The sequence below is a fragment of the Aythya fuligula genome, chromosome 9 (genome assembly GCF_009819795.1).
Source record: "Aythya fuligula isolate bAytFul2 chromosome 9, bAytFul2.pri, whole genome shotgun sequence".
Classification (NCBI taxonomy): domain Eukaryota; kingdom Metazoa; phylum Chordata; class Aves; order Anseriformes; family Anatidae; genus Aythya; species Aythya fuligula.
This window is the reverse complement of record NC_045567.1, coordinates 26345261-26368852: the sequence shown is the minus strand read 5'-3', so window position 1 is coordinate 26368852 and position 23592 is coordinate 26345261. Positions and strand designations below refer to the sequence as shown.

The window sequence follows — 23592 nt, the reverse complement described above, 5'->3', positions numbered from 1 at the left end:
CATTTTCTAAATATAATCTAATGATGAGCTTTATCAACCGAATCATACTGGAGCATTGATCTGCAGCTATTTTAAATTGTTCTAGCACTGATGTCTTTCAGTCTGTTAGGCAAATAATGCAGTGCTGAAGAGCTGACCTTACAAGTTGGCACCACAACCAGATGCCAAAACACCAAAAATTCTTTCACCACAGTTTTTCATACAGTGAGTTATGCCAAAGAACAAAGCCATTTTTCACTGTGGCTGACAACCTGAAGTAATCTTAAAAGAGATTAATCATAGCTACAGCAACATTGGTCAGCCCTGCCCGGTCCCTTGTTTGTGGAAAAGAAATTTCTGTTACTTCAACAGCACTAGCAGAAATTAAAAAAAGAAACAAAACCAACCAACAAACAAATGAACAAACAAAGAAGACCCCCCGAAAGAATGAAAGAAACACAGTGACCATTCAGTAATTAAATTCTGTGCACACATATCTCTGCTGTCACATTGCATTTTATATTAGAAAAAATATATATATACAAAAAGAGCTACTTTTCATTATGTAATACAACTCCATGACTGTAAGATGTTGCCTTCCCTCTCCTTTTTCTAAATTTTGATGTGAGAATTTTAGGTTTCAACTTTTGGTATAATGTACACTCATCAGTTCATCAACTGCAAGGTAGTTTACTGTATCAAGTTCTACTATGTCTTCTATTGAATGCTGGTGACTTATTTGGTGTGTATCCCATTTTGCAGTGACCCTTCCCAATATGGATCAAATTTTGTTACATAATCATTCTACTTCCAAGCCTTCTCATGCTCCCATAACTTCATCTCTGACCTTTTCACCTACGTTCATCCCACCAGATGGAAAAAAGTCTTTAGTGATCAATACTCTAGCTCATTGGTAATATCTTACTAAGTGTTGTTAGATCTGAAAAACACACATTTACACTGAGTGCTACATCTCTTCCTCTCTCTACACAACCCAGATTAAGCTCAAAGAAAAGTTTTCACGCTTTTCATAAAAAGACATTTTTCAATATAAAAAGCTTAAATTCATAGATTATAAATAATATATCCTCAAAATATTTAAGAATTTTAGGACTTCATTTGCATTTCAGGGGAACTAGATGCTTTATGTCCTTGATGCCTTCTCAGTCCCAAACCTCTGAGAAAGAAGTATTTGTAGGATATACAATAGGTAGAAGTGCAAAGAGAACATTATGCCTTGTGTCCTGTACACAAATTACAGTAACTGAAAGACTTAAGAACTATGCAACTTTACAAGACAAGTAACAATACTGCTTAGCTTTGCCCTGATAAAGTTACCATCTTTTTTCATGTATACAACTACATGTACAGTTTGACATTGTCAGTTAAGCACATTACTGAAAACAGTATGAGCGAACACTTTTTCCCACTACATATGATATTACCAAGTTGTGCCACATTTTTCTGTCTTGATTTCAACAGCAGCTTTTTGCATTATTTGCCAGATTTTTATACATAAAAATTGTTTGTTCATGTGTTAATTTACAAAATTGTAGTGTTTAATATAATAAACATCAAAATCTAAGATCCATTAAAAATTGCTTTTTTGTAACATTATTTTAAAAAGTGTGCAGTTAGTACCAGTCTGTTTTATTTTACAACACTATAGCAGTGTGAAACTGTTGCTGAACAATCCTGGTACTTTAAAAATGAAAGCATATTTACTACCTGAAAACTATACAGTAATATACTGAAAAAACAAACAAACAAACCTGCAATAGTACTGTTTGTGCCTTTACAAATATATAATGAGAATTACTATGGCTGATATGGATCAGATTTAATCTATAGTCCACACAGCACAGTTTTGCTAATAATAAAAAATATTTTTAAAGCTTAAAGAAGTTGATAAAAAAGCCTCTGATAGTATTGTCATAAATATAGTAATAAAACTGCTTACATGGTCTGTTGCTGTGCTGGTTTTCTGAACCAAGTGACCTAGTAGTTAGCTTTTGTGATTCATTAAGGGTTTGTGATGTTAATCAATACCTAGAAGATCAGTCAAAGACATGCACAAATGACACTAAATTTCTGTCCTTAAAGTGAAACATTTCTGCCTGATCTGAAAAGTAAAAGAATTATACAAATGCGTAAACTAGTGTGTGCTCTTCTGAAGAGGAAGAAATACATATTTATGTATGATATTTATGTATGTGTATCCATATATGTATTTTACATTTAAGTTAGTGTCAATCAAATCCACGCAGAGATTAAACTAACAAAAGTCATTAACGCAGTAATCTCTGAGGATTTTCAGATATTCTACCTCTATCTAAAGAGGAAAAAGAAACTCTGAATTACATTATAGGCTGAATCAGCATTGAATAATGGATGACTACAGCCATGTAAGGAAGGGCTCATTTTTGTTGAGTACTGACTCCACATCGTTCAGGATAGGGATCAAGTCTTCTGACTCTAATGTCCCAAGATCAACATTTGTTCCTGGAAGACAGTCGAGGAAATCAGGGAAACGTGTTTGTTGTGTATTTATGTTCATTGTTGTCTGTGCTATAGTTTCTCCTGGGAAAAGTAAAGAAGAATTTTTATACCAAACTCTTCTTAGAAGTAATTTAAAACAACACACTTAATATAAAAATTACCCTCCCTGTTTCCCATAAGCATTTAAAATAATGCCTATCCTCTGCAAATGTTACCTTAAAAAATTACACAATTATAAAACATTATTAGCTATAATAAGACACTGTTAATATCATTATACTTTAAGGTAAATCAGGTTATTCTACCTGTATCCATCTCATCTACGTTGCTGAGGAAATCTTCAGGTGTTGTTGGTATACTGTAGCACCCTAATCCCAAACCACTGTCTGTACTCTGTTCCCTGGAATGGTATGGCCCACTATAAATAGAAACAGAAATTGCTTTAGAGAGACAACTTTAAAAGTGTAGATTGTCTAATATGGAGGACATGAACTTGCCTGTTCAAGAAAGGATCAGATCCATTATTTGTAACAGGTCTCATGTCTTGTGTCATGGCTGCTGTGCTCACAGCTGTTTGAACTGGGGTCATGTTTTCTGAGTCCATGGGAAGTTGCCTGCACAGTGCAGCTTCCTGAAAAGGCAAATAAATAAAAGAGAAAGGTTATTCCAACAGCTCAGAATCACTGCAGTCTCACAAAAGAGAACCTGCAATATATATACCTCTTTTTATTCAGGAAAGTAATTCTAAACAATGTAACTGATGACAACTCTACAGCTTTGCAGCCACAGAGATAATAGCTACAAAGTCAAACTACCTATGTTGTAATTTAGGACAACTTGTATGTTGCCCCACCATAAACACTGATAGGTCTGCACATTACCACCAATTATTAATTGCCTGTCCACACTTCAAGGGCCAGCTAAATCCAATTGAGGGTTTTCACGTGTCTATGAGAGCTGTGCAACATTCAAATTATAATTTCAGTTTACTTTTCAGTGAGGTCGGCTACTCTGAGAGCTGGAGTAGGAATAATAAAACAATTTAAAACATCAAATTTAATCTCTCATGTGTTTCTTCTAACATCTTACCTTAAGTGAAATTGCTCTCAGTATAAACTGCTGGGCAAGAGTTAGAACTATGAAATCACAGAATATCCCAAGTTGGAAGGGACCTACAAGGATAGCTGAGTCCAATTCCCAGCTCCACACAGGACTAAGTAAAAATTAAACCCCATTCCTGAGGGCTTTGTCCAAATGCTTCCTGAACTCCAGCAGGCTTGGTGCAGTGACCTGGTCCCTGGGGAGCCTGTTCTCGTGTCCAACTACCCTCTCAGTGAACAACCTCTGCCTGATATCCAGCCTGACATTCCCCTGTCCCAGCTCCATGCCATTCCCTTGGGTCCTGTCACTGTCCCCAGAGAGCAGAGCTAGTGCCTGCCCCTCTGCTCCCCTTGTGAGAGAGCAGCCCGCCACCACAAGGCCCACTCCCCTCAGTCTCCTCTTCTCTGGACTGAACAAATCATGGGACCTCAGCTGCTCCTCATACATCTTGCCCTCCAGACCCTTCGCTATCTTTGTTGCCCTTCTGATGACAAACTAGATGATATAATTTGCTAGATACCAAAGCAGAATAATCCAAGTTGGAACCATAAAGTACTTAGCAAATTAGAAGAAAACCACTGCAACCAAGAATTTAATCCAATAACAAACCCTCTGCTTAATAATAAGTATCTGCCTAATGATCTGTCTCTTGTATACTGTCTTAAAAATGACAAACGAGCAATTAGAGCCAAAGGAAACTTTTTTCAACTCTTCCTGGAAGATAAATCCTCCTTGTTGTAGCTCCATGAAACAACCATGACATCTAGTGGTACAGAGTTCTAATACAATTATTGTTTGGCTCCACAGAGATGTTCCAAACATCCCAAGACCTTAAAAATACTGAAGCTGTATCAGTAAACCTGTTTCAATCAACCTAATTATTATTACATATTTTTATGAAATAAGGAAAATAAATGTTTTATTTAAAGTGTAGTACAAAACCTTTCTCTGCTGAATCGGTCACTCAATCATTCTCCCAAATACAGAAAAATAAACAATTTTTTGAGGCTAGAATGTAATGCTTTACTATGTTTGCAATTGATTTGTTCACTAAGGAGGACCAGTCTGGTCTCTGCATTAATAATGCAACCATTATGCATTGGGAACTAAAATCTATTGGTGCCCATTATCATAATGCTTCACTTATAATCAAATTGCCAGTAACTGACTGATAAATAGTAATCTCCATTAGATTATGTAATTATTTAATAAATGCTAAAAATACGCAGACTGAATAGTTTTAATAGTTTACACATGATAGCTTATGTATGTCTGTGAAAATATACAAATCTCAGAAAATGGGCAGACCTGCTTTTTTAACTGTCTACATGAAGATGGTGAAAATACTTTTTTAAATATAAGAAGTAAATAGCAACTGCAACAACACAAGCAAAACTAACACTAGCAAGACAGAGAGAAAGAAATAGAGAAATAAATAGAGGAAGGAAGGAAGGAAGGAAGGAAGGAAGGAAGGAAGGAAGGAAGGAAGGAAGGAAGGAAGGAAGGAAGGAAGGAAGGAAGGAAGGAAGGAAGGAGGGAAGGAAGGAAGGAAGGAAGGAGAAAGAAATACAGGAAGATACAGGAAGAAAGATGAAAAGGAAGACAGCGAAAATGATGCAGGACATACTTTGCCAAGATTTTTTTTTGTTAAAAGTCCAATCCAGAGATAAAGTTCATGTCTTTAATACTTAGGCATTGAATTTTCAAATCTTACTGGAGAGAGTTCCACGCTAAAAAAGGTAAGAATGGAACAAAAAGAAGAAATAAAAGCCTTTCCCCTAGTTTGACAATATGTAAAATACATGTTTGTTAGCACTTGGCTGTCATTTCTAAAAATCAAATGCTATTACTAAAAATAAAGTAATAAAATTTTTCTGTGCAGGCTGTAGCATGCAAGTGACCTTCTATTCTTGAGCCACAAAACCGTGATAAATTTTCATCTGTGTCCCCATACACCACTCCTTCTACAGCTGCTTTTGAGCCCCTGTACCTTTCCATACACACATTTATGGAATAGGATAAGGGGATTAGAAAGCTACCTATGAGATGCGTTGCTTTTTTGTGACTATTCTTGCCCTTCCAGATGAGCTGAAAGATGGCATTTGTACATGAAGAGAAGAGCACTTGGATATCTTTCCTATATGACACTTTCAGAGATTTTTTACTGAAATCAACTCTAGTTACTTCAACTTCCAAGAAAGCTCTTCGGCAGCAAGCAGATTTCTCCCATTTCCTTTGGAAAGCTGAGAAAAACAAACCAGTAAGAAAGAAAACTCTTTCCAGAATGACAAAACTGAGCAAGGAAACTTTTAAATGGAAGTTCAGTCATACTGGCTTGCTGAAACACAACGCCCTTCCTGCATGCACTGAGTTTGCTGTTCTAGCGGCTTTACCAACTAATGCAGAGAAGGACAAAGCAGTAAACAAATCCCCTAAGCAGAGTGCCTCCAGGACCACATGCTCCTTCAGGCTGGGTATGCTGCTCCACCCAAGCAGCTGCAGCCAGGAGTGGCTACAGGGAGCCAGCAGCTGCTGCCAGGCTGAAATCGGATTTGTTGAAGACTGAAAGAATTCCTCCCATCTTGCTCAAGCTCTCTGCACCTCCTTGGAGTCGCCTAGCAGCAGTGCACACTTTTAGTCAGCATTTTTCCCTTAGATAGGTCACACTAAAAAAGCAAAAACAGTAGCAAAGGGTCCTGTTCCAGAGTGATTTGCCACATTCTTCTCAGATGCCAGGGTTCACTGCTATTCAGGCTAATGGCAGGAAGTGTACAAAGTTCTGTTGCAAAGGATAGATTTTACATCTTACCTTCCTCGAGTTGCAAATATGTTGTCTCCTAGAAGCTAACCCAGTTCTGGAAATTTTAGTAATGCAAAGTGATACTGTCCTGCTTTATATCTTAAACAAAGAGCATCAGTGCAGGGTGCTACACAGCATAATAAGCATAATAAGTTGAAGACTTTATTAAGCACAGCACAGCTGCATAATGTTTTACACGTATTAGTTTCAAAGTAGAACAGTCAGCAGGGCAGGGAAACCAGCCATTGTGTTAATGGTTCACCTGTTCTGAAGCTTAATTTGCTCTTGCTCTGGAGCAAAAACAGGTCCAAAGAAAGTAGAAATAGCTAGCTGCATTATTAGCATGATGACAATATGACTAAACTCAGAGCAAATTAGGTCCACTCTCTTCCTATGGCCAGCACTATTATGTTCTGAGCTCTTGATAGTAAAGAATGTATGTGCAAGACTTGGGATTACTGATCAGGTCAGAGAACACTACCTTGAACGCAGTTATTCTGCACACACAGGTGATATAATGTAATGTAGTTCCCAGAAATTAAGGTAAATGGAAATTGATCATGGGCACAAGACATTGGTGTCGGCACAGTTTTTAGACTCAGGTCTGAACCATAAAAGTCAAATTCAGCCCTGAGACAAGTAGATAAAAAATTTCAGAGACATTAACGGACTTGTATCTGCCTTTCACATGCCTGTTCAGCAAGAGCACTGAGCACATGCTTAACTTTGAGCATGTACAAATATTCACCAAAGATGTTGGGAATAATCACATGCAAAAATAGGTGTTTCCTCAGGATTTATAAAAGGAACATAATTTAATTTTTTTTTCTTTTTTCCTTATTTTCAAATGCTGTTAGATAGTGCTGTACAGATTCAAAAACTATAAATGAATTTTAATTAATTTTGTTAAAGAGAATTTCTTTAAGTTCTTATACATACATTTAGAGGAAGGAGATAAAAGAGTAAAAATATAAATGTTGCAAATATATTATCATAAACTGTTTTTACAAATACTCTCACTAAAATTTTTGCAATTCTGCTTTTTTTTCCTGTTTTTTTCTTTTTTTTCTTTTTTTTTTTTTCCGAGAGGAAACCAAAACACTGGTCACTAATTCAAGATTTTCATGACTGCTGCTTATAAAATAAAACAAATTATTTGTGAGTATATTTCCCTTTTGATAGATCTGCTCTGATCATCCAGAACTCTATTTCACACCCACTAAGTGGGTATGTCCCCTTTTCTTTGCTACCCTACAATGCCTACTAGAGGTCATTTAGATGTTCCAGTCTGTTTTCAACACTGATATATTTTTTCTCACTAATTCTCCTCCAACTTGTCAGAACAAGAGTGAGTACCACTCTTCACTTACTTGTGGCTACCCATCCTTTACACAGACTCTGCTACTCTCCCTTAAAGGTCATCTAAGTGTGAGGATTTTTCTTAAGTTTCTTTTTGCATTCTACAGAAGTCACTACCATTTCCAAAAATTACAGCAACTTAAGGTACTCTAACACATCAGAAAAGTTCAGCCTATTGTCATCTTTATCCTGGTCACAAACATGTTTTTAAGTGCTGCCAAGACTGGTCACACTGTATTTATAAATACAGTATAAACAATTGTTACCCTGAAATGACCCAAAGGCAAAAGAGCTGCAGACATGAAATAGTAATTCCACAGAATTATTAATTTCATAGAGGCTGTCAGTGAGGACGGGTGACCAGGGAGGAATACAGAGACATTGTCCAAGCATGCAAATATGACATCAGGAAAGCTAAAGCCCATTTAGAATTGAATCTGTCTAGGTATGTAAAAGACAACAAAGAAGGGCTTTACATATGTGACAAAAGGAAGACCAGAGGAAATACGGGCTCACTGCTGAATTACACTGGCCACCCAGTTACAGAGGACCTGAGAAAAGTGAGCTACCAAATGCCTTCTTTGGCAAAGTCATTACCAGAATGACTGGCCTTCAGGAATCCCAGGTCCTGGAGACCAGAAGAAAAGACTGAAGCAAGGTAGATGCACCCTTGGTGGAAAAGGATCAGGTCAGGGAATAATTATGCATGCTGGACATACTAAATCCATGGGCCCTGATAGGATGTAGCCATGAGTGTTGAGGGAGCTGGCAGATGTCATTGTGAGGCCACTCTTGATAAGCTTTGATCAAACATGGTGACTGGGAGAAGTGGCTAAAGACTGGAGGAAAGCAAATGTCTCTCCTAACATCAACAAGAGCAAGAAGAAGGACCCAGGAAACTACAGAGTGATCAGCCTCGTCTTGATCCTTGAGAAGATGATGAAGCAGCTAATCCTGGAAAACATTTCCAGGAACAAGAAAATCATCAGGAGTTGTTAGCATGGATTCCCCAAGAGGGTCATGCTTGACCAACTTGATAAACAACTATGATTATGTGACTGGCCTGGGAGAAAAGGCAAGAACAGTGAATATTGTATACCTAGGCTTCAGTAAAGCTTTTGACGCTGTCCCCTATATTTTCCTCACAGAGAGGCTGTTAATGTGTGGGCTGGATGAGGTGAGGTTTGAAAACTATCTGAATGGCTGAGCCCAGAGAGTGGTGACCAGTGGCATGATGTCTAGTGTGAGGCCAATTTGTGATTCTTTGATTTTTGTGAAAGTCACCATTTTCAAAGCTACTTGGACCTGTAACTGTAGCGTTTACAAGGTCACTGGCCATAATGGTGATATCCTTGGTAAAATTTACTTAGTTCACATTGTTTCTAATGGAAACAGGTTGTTTATTTTCTCTAAGGAAGCTGATTAATATACTGTGCAAAGCACAATATCATCAGTAGAGTGGTCTCTAGCAGAATAAAAGACTCTGTTTATTTCCTTAAGGCAGTGTAAAGGAAACTACCTATCTATTTTATTCAATATGAGTCATTATACAGAGCTAAAACTTATGAAATAGAAAAATAAACAAAACACCTACAGAAACACATCTCTGAAAAGTCAGCAAAATTGAGGTACTCATGTAATATATGAATGTGTTTTTATTTCAATTAAAGGTAAAGGTTGCAAATTATAAAACTGGGATCAGATTCAAGAACAAGCCTGTATGTTCTGCCTTATCTTCAATGAAGCATGAACATGGTCTTTTACGGAAATCAAAGTAGACTGAGAAATAACCAGTGATAGTTGTTCTAGATTTATAAACAGCTGTTAAACAGAATTTGGTCTTTACATTGCCATCATAGAGAGTAAGAAACAGTTGAGGCCTGTGACTCTTGAGTCTCTTTCCTTATACTTTGTTTTCCAAGAACTGCTATATGACATTTTGTGCTCTGCTCAATGCTAGTTGAGAGAAAAAATGAAATGTTCTCTGTTCATGAAGACTCTATTTGTATTAGTTTTTTGGTTATCCTTACCTAAAGCAATGTTTAACCTTGACATAAATTAACAGTGCTACTAATTGTACCTGCTAAAAATTTGGATGCATCGAACCAAAAGCTCTTGAACAGAATAGAAGCGTATCCTCGGTGTTACCTGTCGCAGTAACTCCTCCTGACGCATCCTAATTCGCTCCCTCTCCATTTGGATTCTCTGGAGCCTCAACTTCTGCTGCTGCTGCTGCTGTGTGGTCAGTGCATTGGGCATGTTCAACAGCCCTGGCTGTGGGGTCTGGGGAGGACGACTTTGCTGTGAGATAGCTGTGCTGTGTGTTATTTGGTGTTGGTGATTCATAACTGTGGGAAAGAAAAGAAATCAAGTCTGATTAAGAACAATTGTACTTTAAGGTAACAGAATGCCTACGACACATATTGCTCATCTACAGTGAGTATAGCATCATTAGAATTATTTACTTCTAATGATCGAGAGAACTATGCTACCTGGCAAGATCTGATACTAGTAATTGCTTAATAAATAATCTGAAATATTTTATATGTGTATGAAATTTAAATACTTAAGATACAACAAGTATTTAAAGTCATATTTTGAGTAATCTGATCCAGTGGAAGTTGTCCCTGCTCATGGAAGGGAGGTTAGAACTGGGCGATCCTTAAGGTCCCTTCTAACTCAAACCCTTCTATGATTCTATGATCCTGGTATGTTCAAATATTTACCTAGTCATAGGTAGTAAATGATATGCAAACTTTTTAATTGAAAACTTCTCTATAAATGTGTACCTATAACATGCAGTGAGCTAGCTAGATGTTTTTGGTAATCATGCCACAAAGCCAAAATAATCAACTGGAACTTTCACCAGGAGGTATCACTTGTACATAGAAACAGAAACATCCCATCTCTCTGAAGATGTTTCCCTATTTGTAGTGGGAAAAAAAACAGGAGGAAAATGAGACAAAGCAGGGTGGCTGCACAGCCTCTTTTGTACCTCCATTTTGTTGATAGTATGTGACAATGGTTAGTATTGGTAGAAAGAAAAGTAAGTTACTCTAAGAGTTAGGTTTGATTGGACCTCCATTTTATTTTTGAGTAAAATACATCAGTTCTCAGCAATGCAATGCCTTTTGTGTGCCATAGAATGAACAGTTCTTTTCTTCCTCCACATTTCCAGTAAAAAATACATACAGTGCCTAAAGCCAGTCTGGATAACAAGTGATACCCACATACTGCTTTAAAATTGACATTTGTGCAAGGATTCTTTCACTAGTGAGGCAATAATGTAATTAACAAAGCTCTACTGTTTTAACAAGAATATCCCAGGTACTAAAATACTTCCTAAAAAAGGTACAATGTCTTTCTTTCCAAAGGACTATGATTTGTATTTTCCTTTTTGTCTTTCACTCATTGCTCTTACCATATGAAAACAGAAATCTCAACTCAGTTCTCTGCTTCTCAGACCTGGATATTAATGTTGTGCATATCACTGACCTTGAAGGATATGGTAGAGCAATCCCTCTTGAAAGTGTGCATTGAAAGAAATGGGTTGATGATTTTAAAGCCTGGATCAAATGTATGATACACATACAATGCAAAATATTGATCTTAACTCACTCTACTAGTCCCAAGTTAAAAAATTAAAAGAAAAAAAAAAAAAAGAGAGAGGTTGACTTCTTGCTAGTTAGTTTTTTGCCAAATTGGGTGTTGCTTGTTTTTCTGCAGTTGGAATAAAGCAGGTACACAGGCATTGGGCCAGCATAAACTTTGCCTTGCTTCATTTGACAAATTTATTGACATGTGCTCACATAGATCTGAACTGACTTTTAAATTCTGGGTGATCCAGCAACACGTAGGTACAGCACTATGGAACCACTTGGGAGTGCAGCTGCATGACATTTTAGCTTCAGAAGCAAATTCAGCTCAATAAATAATCCAAGCTAAAAGCAGCTCTGCAGCAATATAACGTTCTTACTGATTCAGTGTATGTGTGGCTCACAAACAGCTGCATCCACACAAATGACATCATGCTTCCACATGAAACCAGGGTTATTGACTGCTATCACCTCTTGCACATTCATCTGCTTCCTCCTCCTCATGTTATCCTTTTTCTGTGGTTATATTTCTAAGAAACAACAAAAATTCGTGCTACTTCCAATAAAAGGGACTTACATCGTCTGTGTTTGATAAAGCTACAGCTATGAGAATTTTTTACAAGTTTCAGTACAGGACATATATAGAAGGCAAAGGACTAGGTCGGAGCGATCCTCAACCAACTCCACACCATTTGTGTTATTTGGCAATGCTCCTGTTCCTGTCAGTGCCTTTCTTCTCAGAGGTTTGTAGGTCTGAAACCTCTGGACATACGTCCAGAGAGAAACAGCTCTGTTCAAAACTGCCACTAATTGGAATGAGTTCTAAAAAGCCATTGAGTTGAGTAATAGGGACAAATTCACCAGATGTCATTTGAACCTGCTGACACCACATTTTTCTCCAGCATACGCTGCTTCAAGAAAAAAAGGGATTCAGGTAACTCTTCGTTCACTTTCAATACCGGACACCTATCTTAGCAGCAGACTTTATGAATAGACTCAGAAACAGCAAATATAGAGAAGCCATGTGTCTGTGCTTTCAAATGAGTACAGATAGTTTTGTTAAGGTATCTTCTAAAGTACATGTATGACAAAATCTATCTTAAAATGTAGCATTGATACAGTGATAAAATCACTTTTTTTTTTTTTTTTTTTTCAAAACCAGCTAATAAATGCACAGATGTTAAGGCCCAGGTTTTGATCTTATTAGATCTTATTAGCCACATAACAGCACTGTGCCACTTGAATTATTCTTGAGTGCATCACGATCACGTTGCACAGGCAAATTTAGGACTCATGTAGGACCCAGGTGGTCTACTTTTGCAAAGACAGGTCTAGTTTGTGTGTGTGTGCATGGACACATAATGCAAATTAATCTAACCTAGCTCAAAACAAATATTAACTGGAAATAAAAATAGTGTAAAACTGTTATGCAACTCATTATAGAAAACAAAATGAAACTAAAATCTGGGACATTCCACAGCACTTTCCACAGCAACTGCTGCATTCAGCTGTTCTAAAAATATATCTGAAGGGTCAAAATGTTACTTGTACAGTAATAAAACAGCTGAGTCTGGGAATGAACTGATGTGTAATTAAATAACAGCAGGTTTGCAAGTGTTCTTCTGCTTCAGTTCAACTGAAAGGCAATATACATTGTTATGAACAAGCGTTTAATGTGTTAGGTTTTAGAGCTTTTCTATACCAGCAGTTCAAATGCTATGGCATGTGGAATGTGTCTTCAACTTCCATGCTTAGCTTCTTCTTGTTCATAGTGTTAAGAATCGCATCCAGCATTGATAACATCCAGATAGGTCCGGAGTGAAATACAATGAATTTTGAAAGTGCCAACTGTAAGGTTTAGTCATGGTGCAGATTTATTTTATTACTTCTGCAGATCAGGACTAGCCATATCTAATAGGCATGGATTACTCATGTGCTATACCTAGTTTGGGTCTAGAAAGAGCTTTATTACCTGTAGGTGGTGCAAAGCCCACACTAGTAAATCCTTCCAGGGCCTGTGGAAAGCAAGCAGACATATCTAAACTTTCTTTGCAATGTGCTTCCAGAATCAGAAGTTCTGGAGAGTATAGCACAGATATGCCAGTGTGTCCTTCAATGTGATTTCTCCAGAGGCAATGTAGATGTCATCTGATCCCCAAGTAAAGCCTCCTGGAACCCACAGACTGCAGCACAGAGCCACCCACTTCATTCTGTGGAAGTGCATTAGCACCAGCTTTGAGAGGACCATAAGAGACCTGGGCTAGATCTTCACACAGTTTCAGATTTGTGGTTCGCTACATGATGCTCCTAAGTTAAAGACAGCTATACTACATGAATACAGACAGGCTTGTGCTGAAAACTGCAGCTTCCTACATCAACAGCTATTATCTGTAAGAAATTCTGACGTGAGAAAATCAGGAGACCTAAAGAAACATCCAGGTCAAAGAACATAAATTAAGTTTACCAACGATAAGTGATCTTTCCAGGTTCCCTGCAGACTTAGTGGTAGCTGGAATACTCAAGATAAATGATGCACAGAAAGGAAATGCCATCATGTTACAGACAAATCCAGAGGCAACAGAGAGAGGCGCTGGCAGTACTAATGCAAAACTTCCATCTCTCTTAGTCTTCCTAAATGAACTAACAGCCCAGAAATCCTGCAGTTTGGCAGAGCAGTTAAAGCTACTGAATGATTGATCCATCAGAAAACCTAATGAAGTAGTGCTGTTCAAGCTGCAAACAATGGCATTTGCCACTGGAGTTTTGACAGATGAAGAAAGGGTAAAAGGACTTCTTAGTGGACTGAACAATTCCATTACACAAATAGTTGGATACAAAGCTTTGAGATGGTTGGCAGAAATGTGCATATGTTGCACATTGCATCTGAGTACATGGGACAAATACAACAATTTGGAGTTTACTGGGCAGGGGTTGTTCAATGTGTTCTGAATGTGCACTAAAGCCATCCAGAGCTTTGAAAATCACAGTCACCATGCTATGGTGGGTTGGCCACCCCCAGACAGCAACTAAACACCCACCCTGTCACACCCCAGCCCCACACAACGGGGTGGGGGAAAGGATTGGAAGAATTAAAGCATGAAAAAAATGTGCATTGAGATAAAGACAGTTTATTAAGTGAACCAAAGCTGTGCATGCAAGCAAAGCATAATAAAAAAAAAATAAAAAAATCAGTATTTCCCATTGGCAGGCAGTTTAGCCACTTCCTAAAAAGGAGGGCCTCAGCACTTGCACAGGTTACTTGGGAAGACAAATGCCACAACCATTAATGTCCCCCCCTTCCTCCTCCTTTCCGTAGCCTTTTATGGCTGAGCACAAGGCCACGCAGTATGGAATGTCCCTTTGATCAATTCAAGCCAGCAGTCTCCTCCCAGCTTCTGGTGCATCCCAGCTTGCTGGTGGCGGGGCAGCTGTGTGTGGTGGTGGGAAATAGTGGGGTTAAGAAGAAAGCCTCCATCCACACTGTGCAAGCTCTGCTCAGCAACAGCCAAAACACTGCTCTGTTATCAGCACTGTTCTGGTCAGGAATCCAAAACACAGCACCATACCAGCTGCTATGAAATTAATTCCATCCCAGCTAAACACAGTACAAAAGCACAGCAAATGCATTAGACACTAAATGTTTCTGTCAAGTGCTGGACTTTCAGTTCAGGTACAATATAGCTGATCTGGTGTAGCCTGCAGTACCTTCCAGTCAGGACGCCGGAACTCATAATTCAAAACAAATATAAAAAATCTTTAAGCTCTACCCAAGTGATGTCTGGATAAAAAAGGAAGCCAGATCTAGAGACAAATGGACATACTGCAACTCCACTGAGGCAGCTTCTCCACCGGAGATGAGGTTGCAGATGTTGTCTAATATCTCGAACTTTTTGACTGCACACAGTAAACAAGGCAAAACAAATCTGGGCATAAACCGAAATAAACTAGCAAGTGATTTGCATTTTGCTAAATATGAAAAATTATCACCCCAAACCAATCTTCTTTGTTACAGAAAACATCTTTATACATTGTAAAGCTAAACAATCTGATCATACTGGTCCTGTGTATGCTTCTCAACATTTTATGACAGAAAATATGACTGCCTCCTTTCACTGCGGCAAAAAAAACTATGGAAGCTCTGAAATGATACATTTAATATGGTTGAACCTTCTGTAGAATAAATTAAAAGCAAGATTCAGTTTTGCTGGAAACTCTTTCTGTGACCCGTTTTGTGTTGAGCATCATCATGTATTTTTACCTAATTTATGCTTGTGAAAATGACACTGAGGTTTACAAATCCATGCAAATTAAAACTGCCTTAGACAGGGCAATTCCGAAAGTCTCAACAGACTATTTGATTCTTGCTATTATTACACCCTAGTTAGTACAGTAATTAATAATTAAGTATGCATGCTTTCATATATAATTACTTGCATCCTTCTAGACATTTTCTTTACAGAATCAATACCAACAAAATCTGTGGTCACATTTATCTACCATACAATTGTGGCAACACTTATGATCACTTAAAAATACTTCCCCCTCTTTTTCCTCTACAGCTTCCCTTCCCTACCCTCTTCCATGCCTCATATTTCCTGTTCAAAACACTGTATGTAACACCAGGTAGGTCTTATCCCACAAAGCTATCTACCTGGGCAAAAACCACCATCCAGACAGAATCTCTTCAAAAGATATGTGGCAAAGTATGATCACATATTACAAGACCAAGAGTTCTCACTGCTTTCAAATTCTTACTATGTGAGTTCTTCAAACAACAAGAAGAAAAATATTTTTGAGAAGAAAATAAGTTGCTTTTCTGAAAGGCAAGCTACAATGATATGCATAGGCATAATGAAAAATTATAGTACCTGAAAATATCTTCAGGCATGTTTGATATGTCTTATATTGCCTAGATTTAAAATTAATAGCGAATCTGTAAATACACAAGTTGGAATAAAAATAATCTCAACAATGGAAAAACCACCCCTGGGTGGTATAAATGCAAGCTTATTTTGGGAAAAGTCTTTTACTTCACTGCTTTTCCTGGAACTAGCCTAAACTGTTACTGATTCTCTTTTACCATTCTCAAGTGAATTCCTGTACTGAAAAGTCCAGTAACACTTTTTTGTATGTAGCTGATAACTCTTTGTCAATGAAGGTTTGAATGAGCCCAGCCAAGTCAAAGGAAGGTCTTGTGCCAACTGCTGTGTGCAACGTAACAGTACAACAACATTCTACAAATCTCTGTTCCATAGGATATAATCATACGCCACATTTTTGTGCTACTTACTTGGCTTTATTATTGACTGCTCTGTTATATTTGAATTCTGAATTTACATTAGAATATTATGAGGAACATAACAGAGTTTGAGTTAAAATAGAAAAACTTGCAGTTTAAGCTCAGACTAGGTTGCCCAATATGAATACCAATTTCAGTTCAATGACACATCTAATAAATAAGTAATGCCTTAACAGCTCTTTTCAGCCTGTGTTTTGGGAGGCCTTAGAACTTCTGGACTGATTCCGAGGGGTCCAAGGATAACTAACGTCTTCAGAAAGCTTAAATTCCCTAGGCAGGGTTTGCTATTCCCACTGGAAGATTTCTAAGGTTCTGCAAACAAACAAAAAATTTAAGAAGAAAAATTCTACCACCATGTGGTAAAGGAGATTGGATATAACATAGCAGATCAAAAGTAGTCATCCTTACAGCAGACTGATTTAAGGTGCCCTTGAATTCAGTTCTCTTGGGAGAAACAAATTTGTTTTGTAATATGAAATAAGTCTCTTCATTAAACAGCTGTTACACAACTTTCTAGCTCAAATTAAAGTGAATAAAAATGTAGAGCTAAGTTCCAAACCTGGAGTATTTCGTCACAGTCGCACTGCAGTCCATGGAATTATGAAGACTTATTTCACATCTTGATTAGTCCTATGTAATTCCCTTTTTCCAGTTAGATGAAACATGAAACAATTATTTTATTGGTCTTATTTATTTTTAAATTAATAATGGTATTCTAACAAATCAGGTTTTCTGGCATTGTGTGAGACCTTTCTGTTACATACTAAGTTCTGGGTACATACTAGGCAAGGATTATTTTGTGGGCAACACAATTTGCAAGTCATGGAAGCCAAAACATGCAAGCATAAATTGTTTTTGACACACGTGTTGAACCGATTGTAACAACTTTTATGATTTTAGGGTCAGAAGTGTCTCAATGCAATTCAGGATCTTTTTCTCTACGCTGTTTATGGGCAGTCCAGAGACTAATTCATATGAGCTGGCCAGTGCCTGGTGTCCTTTACACAACACCGTTTGATGAAAACCACGTCTATAGAAGTGAAAAAAATAAAAGAAAAAAAAGAAAGAACCCAGCCATATTACAATTTTGACTTAGTCACGATATTGTGAGGAAAAAAAGACTAGGCTCCCCTCCTCGTCTCTCTCTCTTTCTGCCAACAAAGAACTGCTTGTTTCACTTATTTCCCAGAAACAGCATTAGCCTTCCAACAAGGTCAGCAAAAAATGCTGCTTTTCAGTTCTAGTGCATTTTGTTCCAAAAATCTGTGAAGTATTAAACCAAAAAGTTGTACTAAGCAGTTGTACTTTCTTTATGGACCCAGTACATATAGAGTCCATTATTCAGATTTCTGGGCAGAAAATAGCTATGCAGAAATTTCTCACAGTTTGAATCGTAATGTTCATTTCTATGATATGCACATGTAACTACTTTTTCCTGTCTTCAATGTGTCAAGATTAAAAAAATAAAATAAAATAAATGCAGGTGCAGCATCAAAGCTATGATTTAGCAGGAAATTATTTCGAAGTTTACAGATTGACTATGTAGGAACTTAGGTACTTCCTTTTAAATCACCTAATAAAAAACAACAAATAACAGTGGGGAATGCTTGACTGAGGAAGGACAGCATTGATGTTAATGACCAATTATTGATAACCTTTATTATTTAAAATATGTATTAAATATTTTTTTTTGCTTTCAATTGTTTCATGAAATCTTTAGCTTTTACATTCCATCTAGTTTTCAACTGTGAAAATGACTAGTCTTTCACTAGCACATGTTTAGATTATTATTAACCCTGAAGGGAAATGCTTACAACAACAGGAACCTCTTGATGTTGAAATTAAAAAGTGCTAGATTTTGAAAAAAAATACCAACATTTCTTAAACACATCAACTTTTAACATTTCAGATTTACTAGACAGTTGGCTGCTGGTGTAAAGGTCTTTATCTGTGTAATAGGCAGGAAAGGTTTATCTCACAGGGGCAAATGGGTTCTGGGACAGGAATTAGCAGGGTTCATTTGGAGAACTTTAAACCAGCTTCGAAGATGGATAGGGTTGTAGCTGGGCTTGCACCAGTGGGGCCGTGCTGTAGCACTGAGGGAGACCATGAGGTCTTAGGACCATGCAGTCCCTAGGGTGAAATCATCGTGCTCAGCTTACTCCCTGAAGTGCCTGTACACCAATGCATGCAGTATGGGGAATAGGCAAAAGGAGTTAGAAATCCCTGTTCAATCAGGAAATTATGATCCCGTGGCAATTACAGAGGTGGCGATTACATGGTGGGACAGCTCACATGACTGTCATAGATGGGTATGTCCTGCTCAGGAAAGACAGGCCAGCAAGCAAGGTGGTGGAGTTGCTCTTTATATGAGTGCTTACTTGTACTGAGTACTGTCCAGGGCCAGATGAGGAGTGAGCTGAGAGTCTGTGGGTGAGAATTAAGGGACAGGCTGGCATGGGTGATACTGTTGTGGGTGTCTATTATTACAGACCACGAGATCAGGATGAGGAAGTTGACGAGGCCTTCTACAGGCAGCTGATAGCAGCCTTATGATTACAGATCCTCGGGGATTTCAACTATGCTAACATTTGCTGGAAGGCCTACTCAGCCATCCATCTGCAGTCCAGGAGGTTCCTCCAGTGCATTGATGAAAAATTCCTGATGCAAATGGTGGGTGTGCCAATTAGGAGAGGAGTGCCGCTGGATCTTGTCCTCACTAACAAGGAAGGCCTGGCTGAAGCAGTGAAGGTTGATGGCAACCTTGGTTACAGTGACCATGAGATGGTGGAGTTTGGGATCTCATGTGGCAGAAACAGAATACAAACCAGAATCACAACCGTGGAATTCATTAGGGCGAAGTTTGGCCTTTTCAACCAACTGCTAGGGGAAATCTCATGGGACAAGGTACTCAATATATTCATTGACAACTAGATGAGGGAATAGAGCGTACTGTTAGCAAGTCTGCTAATGATACTAAACTGGGAGTGGCTGACATGGCGGAAGGCTGTGCTGCCATCCAGTGAGACCTAGACAAGCTGGAGAGTTGGTCAGGGAAAAATTGAATGAAATATAACAAGGGCAAGTGTAGAGTCATGCACCTGGGTAAGAACAACTCCAGGCACCAGTATAAATTGGGAACTGGCCTGTTGGAGAGCAGCATAGGGGAAAAGGACCTGGGGGTCCTGGTGGACAGCTAGATGACCATGAGGCAGCACTGTGCCCTTGTAGCCAAGAAGGCCATTGGCATCCTGGGGTGTATCAGAAGGGCTGTGGTTAGTAGGTTGAGAGAGGTTCTCCTCCCTTTCTGCTCTGCCCTGGCGAGACCACATCTGGAATATTGTGTCCAGTTCTGGGCCTCTCTCAGTTCAAGAAGCACAGGGAACTGCTTGAGAGAGTCCAGCACAGAGCCACAAGGTTAATTAAGGGGGTGGAGCACCTCCCTTATGAGGAAAGGCTGAAGGTCTCTAGCTTGGAGGAGACTGAGGGGTGGCCTTATTAATGTCTATGAATATGTAAAGGTGAGTGTGATGATGGAGCCAGGCTCTTCTTGGTGACATCTAATGATAGGCCAAGGGGCGGTGAGTGCAAGCTGGAACACAGGATGTTCCACTTAAACATGAGAAGAAACTTTTTCCACAGTGAGGGTGACAAAACACTGGAACAGACTGCCCAGGGGGGTTGTGGAGTCTCCTTCTCTGGAGACATTCAAAACCCACCTAGAGGCATTCCTGTGTGACCTGATCTAGGTGTTCCTGCTCCAGCAGACGGATTGGACTAGATGATCTTTCAAGGTCCCTTCCAATCCCTAACATTCTGTAATTCTGTGTGTCATACACACATCTGAATTTAATTTACCTGATACTGAAATTAATTTCTGTTAATCTCTATAGCTGCTAGCCTCTGTCTTCAAAACACATGCAAATTCTCAATTTGAAATCAGTTGTTGGTTTTAATTATAAATAACAACAAAGAAAAGTCTTTCCCAGAGCTGTGTTGTAAAACTGATATTCCCACAGAATGTACTAGTCCCCTACAACAAATCCAGCTCTCCTGTAAGAACTATTTTATTAACCAGAAGCAGGTGCCAAAATTATTCACATTGACCATAACTGGGTTGTGTCAGCTTCTTTCAGGATGTCCGGTAATTAAAAATGACCTGAAACAGGAAGCCTTTCCACCATGTAGGTGGTGTGTGGGTATGGGCTACTGAGGGGGAAAATGTGTTCCTGTCAATGTTACCTACTTGTTGCCACACTTCCAGCCAATGCAAACGATGTATTGCAAAATCTAGACCATTTAATGTATGATAGTTGTCACTAAAATACATACTGACTGTTTTTAAACACCTTAGGGGTTTCCTATCTCCAGATCACTTTGACACAGTAACCAGAACTGTATTTTATCATCTTCAAACAATAGTAGCTACACCTCTTTTATCCTGGCAGGATATGGAAACCTTGCTTCATGTGTTTATTGCTTTTAAACAGGTATACTGCATTGTTTTATTGGTTGGATTTCCTGACTGACTCAAAAAAAAAAACAGGAAAGCAGATGCAAAGTGCCATAAAACCTGTTTGTCCAGACCCAGTTCAATTACCTAGAGCAATACAGCTGAAAGCTAAACTTTTTAGATTTGTGGATGAATTTCTAGAACAGAAACAGTTGTCAGTGTGTAAGAGATTCTCCACATTAAACTCTATTGTGTAATACATAATGGCTTTCACATTACAGAACCAGTGTATTTAATAGTTAAAAGTATCCTGCTCATATCACTTGGATCGTATCTACTGGTGGAATTTCATCACAGAATCACAGAATGGCTGAGGTTGAAATGGACTTCTGGATCACCTGGTCTAACCTCCCTTCTGGATCCCTGGTCCAACTATGTAGAGTTGATTGACAGAGTAAGCTTCTAAGGCAAGAAGCTTTCTCTTCTTCAGTAGGAAGAAAAAAAAAATCAAACAATTCTCCATTTGGAGTTTAACTCAGTAAGTTAGTATGGTTCATCTCTTAGAATCAATGCATACGTTGACCATGAACAGATTAACATTGGGCCTTCCATTGTCTTATGCCTGAAAAACCTGACCTACTAAATGGAGATAATATTACCAGCTTCTACCACAGATGTGCCACGATGTTTTATTTTTCTTACAGTCTGTATTTACACATTATATAATCAGGTGAAAGTGCAGGTATCAAGAGCAGACAAAAGTATATATAGCAACCTTCTTCCTCTGCCAGAAATCACTGTCTATTATTATGTACATATTACACATTCTAAAACTCTACCATTCAGCACTCGTTTTATTTATGTTGCCAGGCTCCAGTCTAATGAAAGCTAAGAACTGCACCAGGAACCTCAAATCTGTCACAAAGGTTTTCAAGACCTGACTGCATGAAGTCTTGAGGAGCTTGGTATGACCTCAAAGCTGACTGCTTTGAGCACAAGGTTCAGTTACAGACCTCTCAAGGCCCCTTCCCACCTTAATTGTTCTGTGATGGCTAAGGTTTTTAAGTAACGAGGTTTTTGAAGTAACTCACACCTATAAATTCAAGTCAATTGATACAGAAGACATTACAGAAAACTATAAGCTTTTTGTTTTGTTTTGTTTGTTTTCAGAATAACTTGCAAACTGTAAAATTTAAAAAGCATTTAAATGAAGATCAGGCTGTTCTCACCAATCAGGCAAAACTACAATGACAAAAGAAATCTCTTTAAAACAGTCTGAAGGCATCAGGATGAAAATAAAAATGTTTCTGAGCGTTGCATAATGTAGAATAGAGAAAAACTACAAAACAATCAGAATTTAATTAAAAATAATTGCAAAAGACAAACTTTTATAAGGATCTATTTTTTTCCCTTAAATTTTGCTACACAAAAACAAAGAAACAAACCAAACCAAACCAAAAAACACACACACACACACAAAACACATACTGCCATCTCTTTTCAGTGACTTTCCAGTGACTGCCATTAACGCAGACTAGCTTCCTTACCTTGGAGTTAGGCATTTACAGAGAACAGTTTAGTCACTTAAGTGAGGCAGTAGTTTGATCATTAAACTGGGTGCACTGCAGCTGCTCTCTGCCTCCTTTCATTTACAGGAAGCCCATGGAGCTTAGTCTCCTAATTCAGGGATCTACATCTGGTGCCAAAAACGAGGCTGCACAAATACTTCTCCTTCCACACAGGGTCTGATTCTAAAACACTAACGGAGCTGACTGGTAGTAGGTACGTAATAGTTTATCAATCAGTTGGAAAAGGCCATGTTTTAGACTGGGCAGACAACATATCCATGTGCAGATTCAGAACTGAAGTAAATAGCATTTATGAAGCACTCATGAAGAAATAAAAAATGCAGTGCTTCTGGTTGTCTTCAGTCAGAGGCTGATCATTTTCCATCTGGCATTCCAACAACAAAATAGTTAAAAGACTGCTGTTAATTTTGCCCTTTCCTTAGAAAAACAACAAAGGTAAAATATTTAAAAAGGTTAGACCGAACAAGTCTGAGTATTTGCTAACCTGCAACAATATGCTTTCAGTATCAGAGACAAATTTCCCTTTCCATTCAAGAAACTTCACTGAATTTTGTGGTCTTTTGTAAGTAAACACAGAAACTCACCTACCATGTATTATTAGTTTTATGTAAACTTAACGTGATGCATCAAAGAAAGAAATGCCTTCAGATGCCTTTGTTATACAACATTTAAAAAGCAATGCTTTAAATGTTGGTGAGAAAACAAACACTGCTAATGTTATAAGAAAGCCATTATGCTAATGTTCTAAGCCATCTGCTCAGAACAGAAATAATACATCTGCAGTAAGAATGTAGAAAAGTACAGCAGATTTTTTAAGGTATGTCTACCAATTTGAGTGAATTCTCACTACAGGTTTCTCTCTGTCTCAAGCATAAGCATATTACAATGTGGTATCATTTAGCCACACTGTGCTTTTG

General features: G+C 38.2%; 1 protein-coding gene across 1 annotated transcript in view; it reads right to left on the bottom strand.

The window, feature by feature from the left end:
• Positions 1–1056: 1056 nt before the first annotated feature.
• The window catches only part of WWTR1 (WW domain containing transcription regulator 1), a 64921-nt gene continuing 42385 nt past the window's right edge, over positions 1057–23592 (bottom strand). The window contains exons 3-6 of the mRNA XM_032192981.1: positions 9887–10086; positions 2976–3109; positions 2784–2896; positions 1057–2559 (exon numbers count right to left, since the gene is read on the bottom strand). Of these exons, the coding sequence (XP_032048872.1) occupies positions 2375–2559; positions 2784–2896; positions 2976–3109; positions 9887–10086 (632 nt within the window). The 3' untranslated portion in view covers positions 1057–2374. The remainder of the gene's footprint in view (positions 2560–2783; positions 2897–2975; positions 3110–9886; positions 10087–23592) is intronic.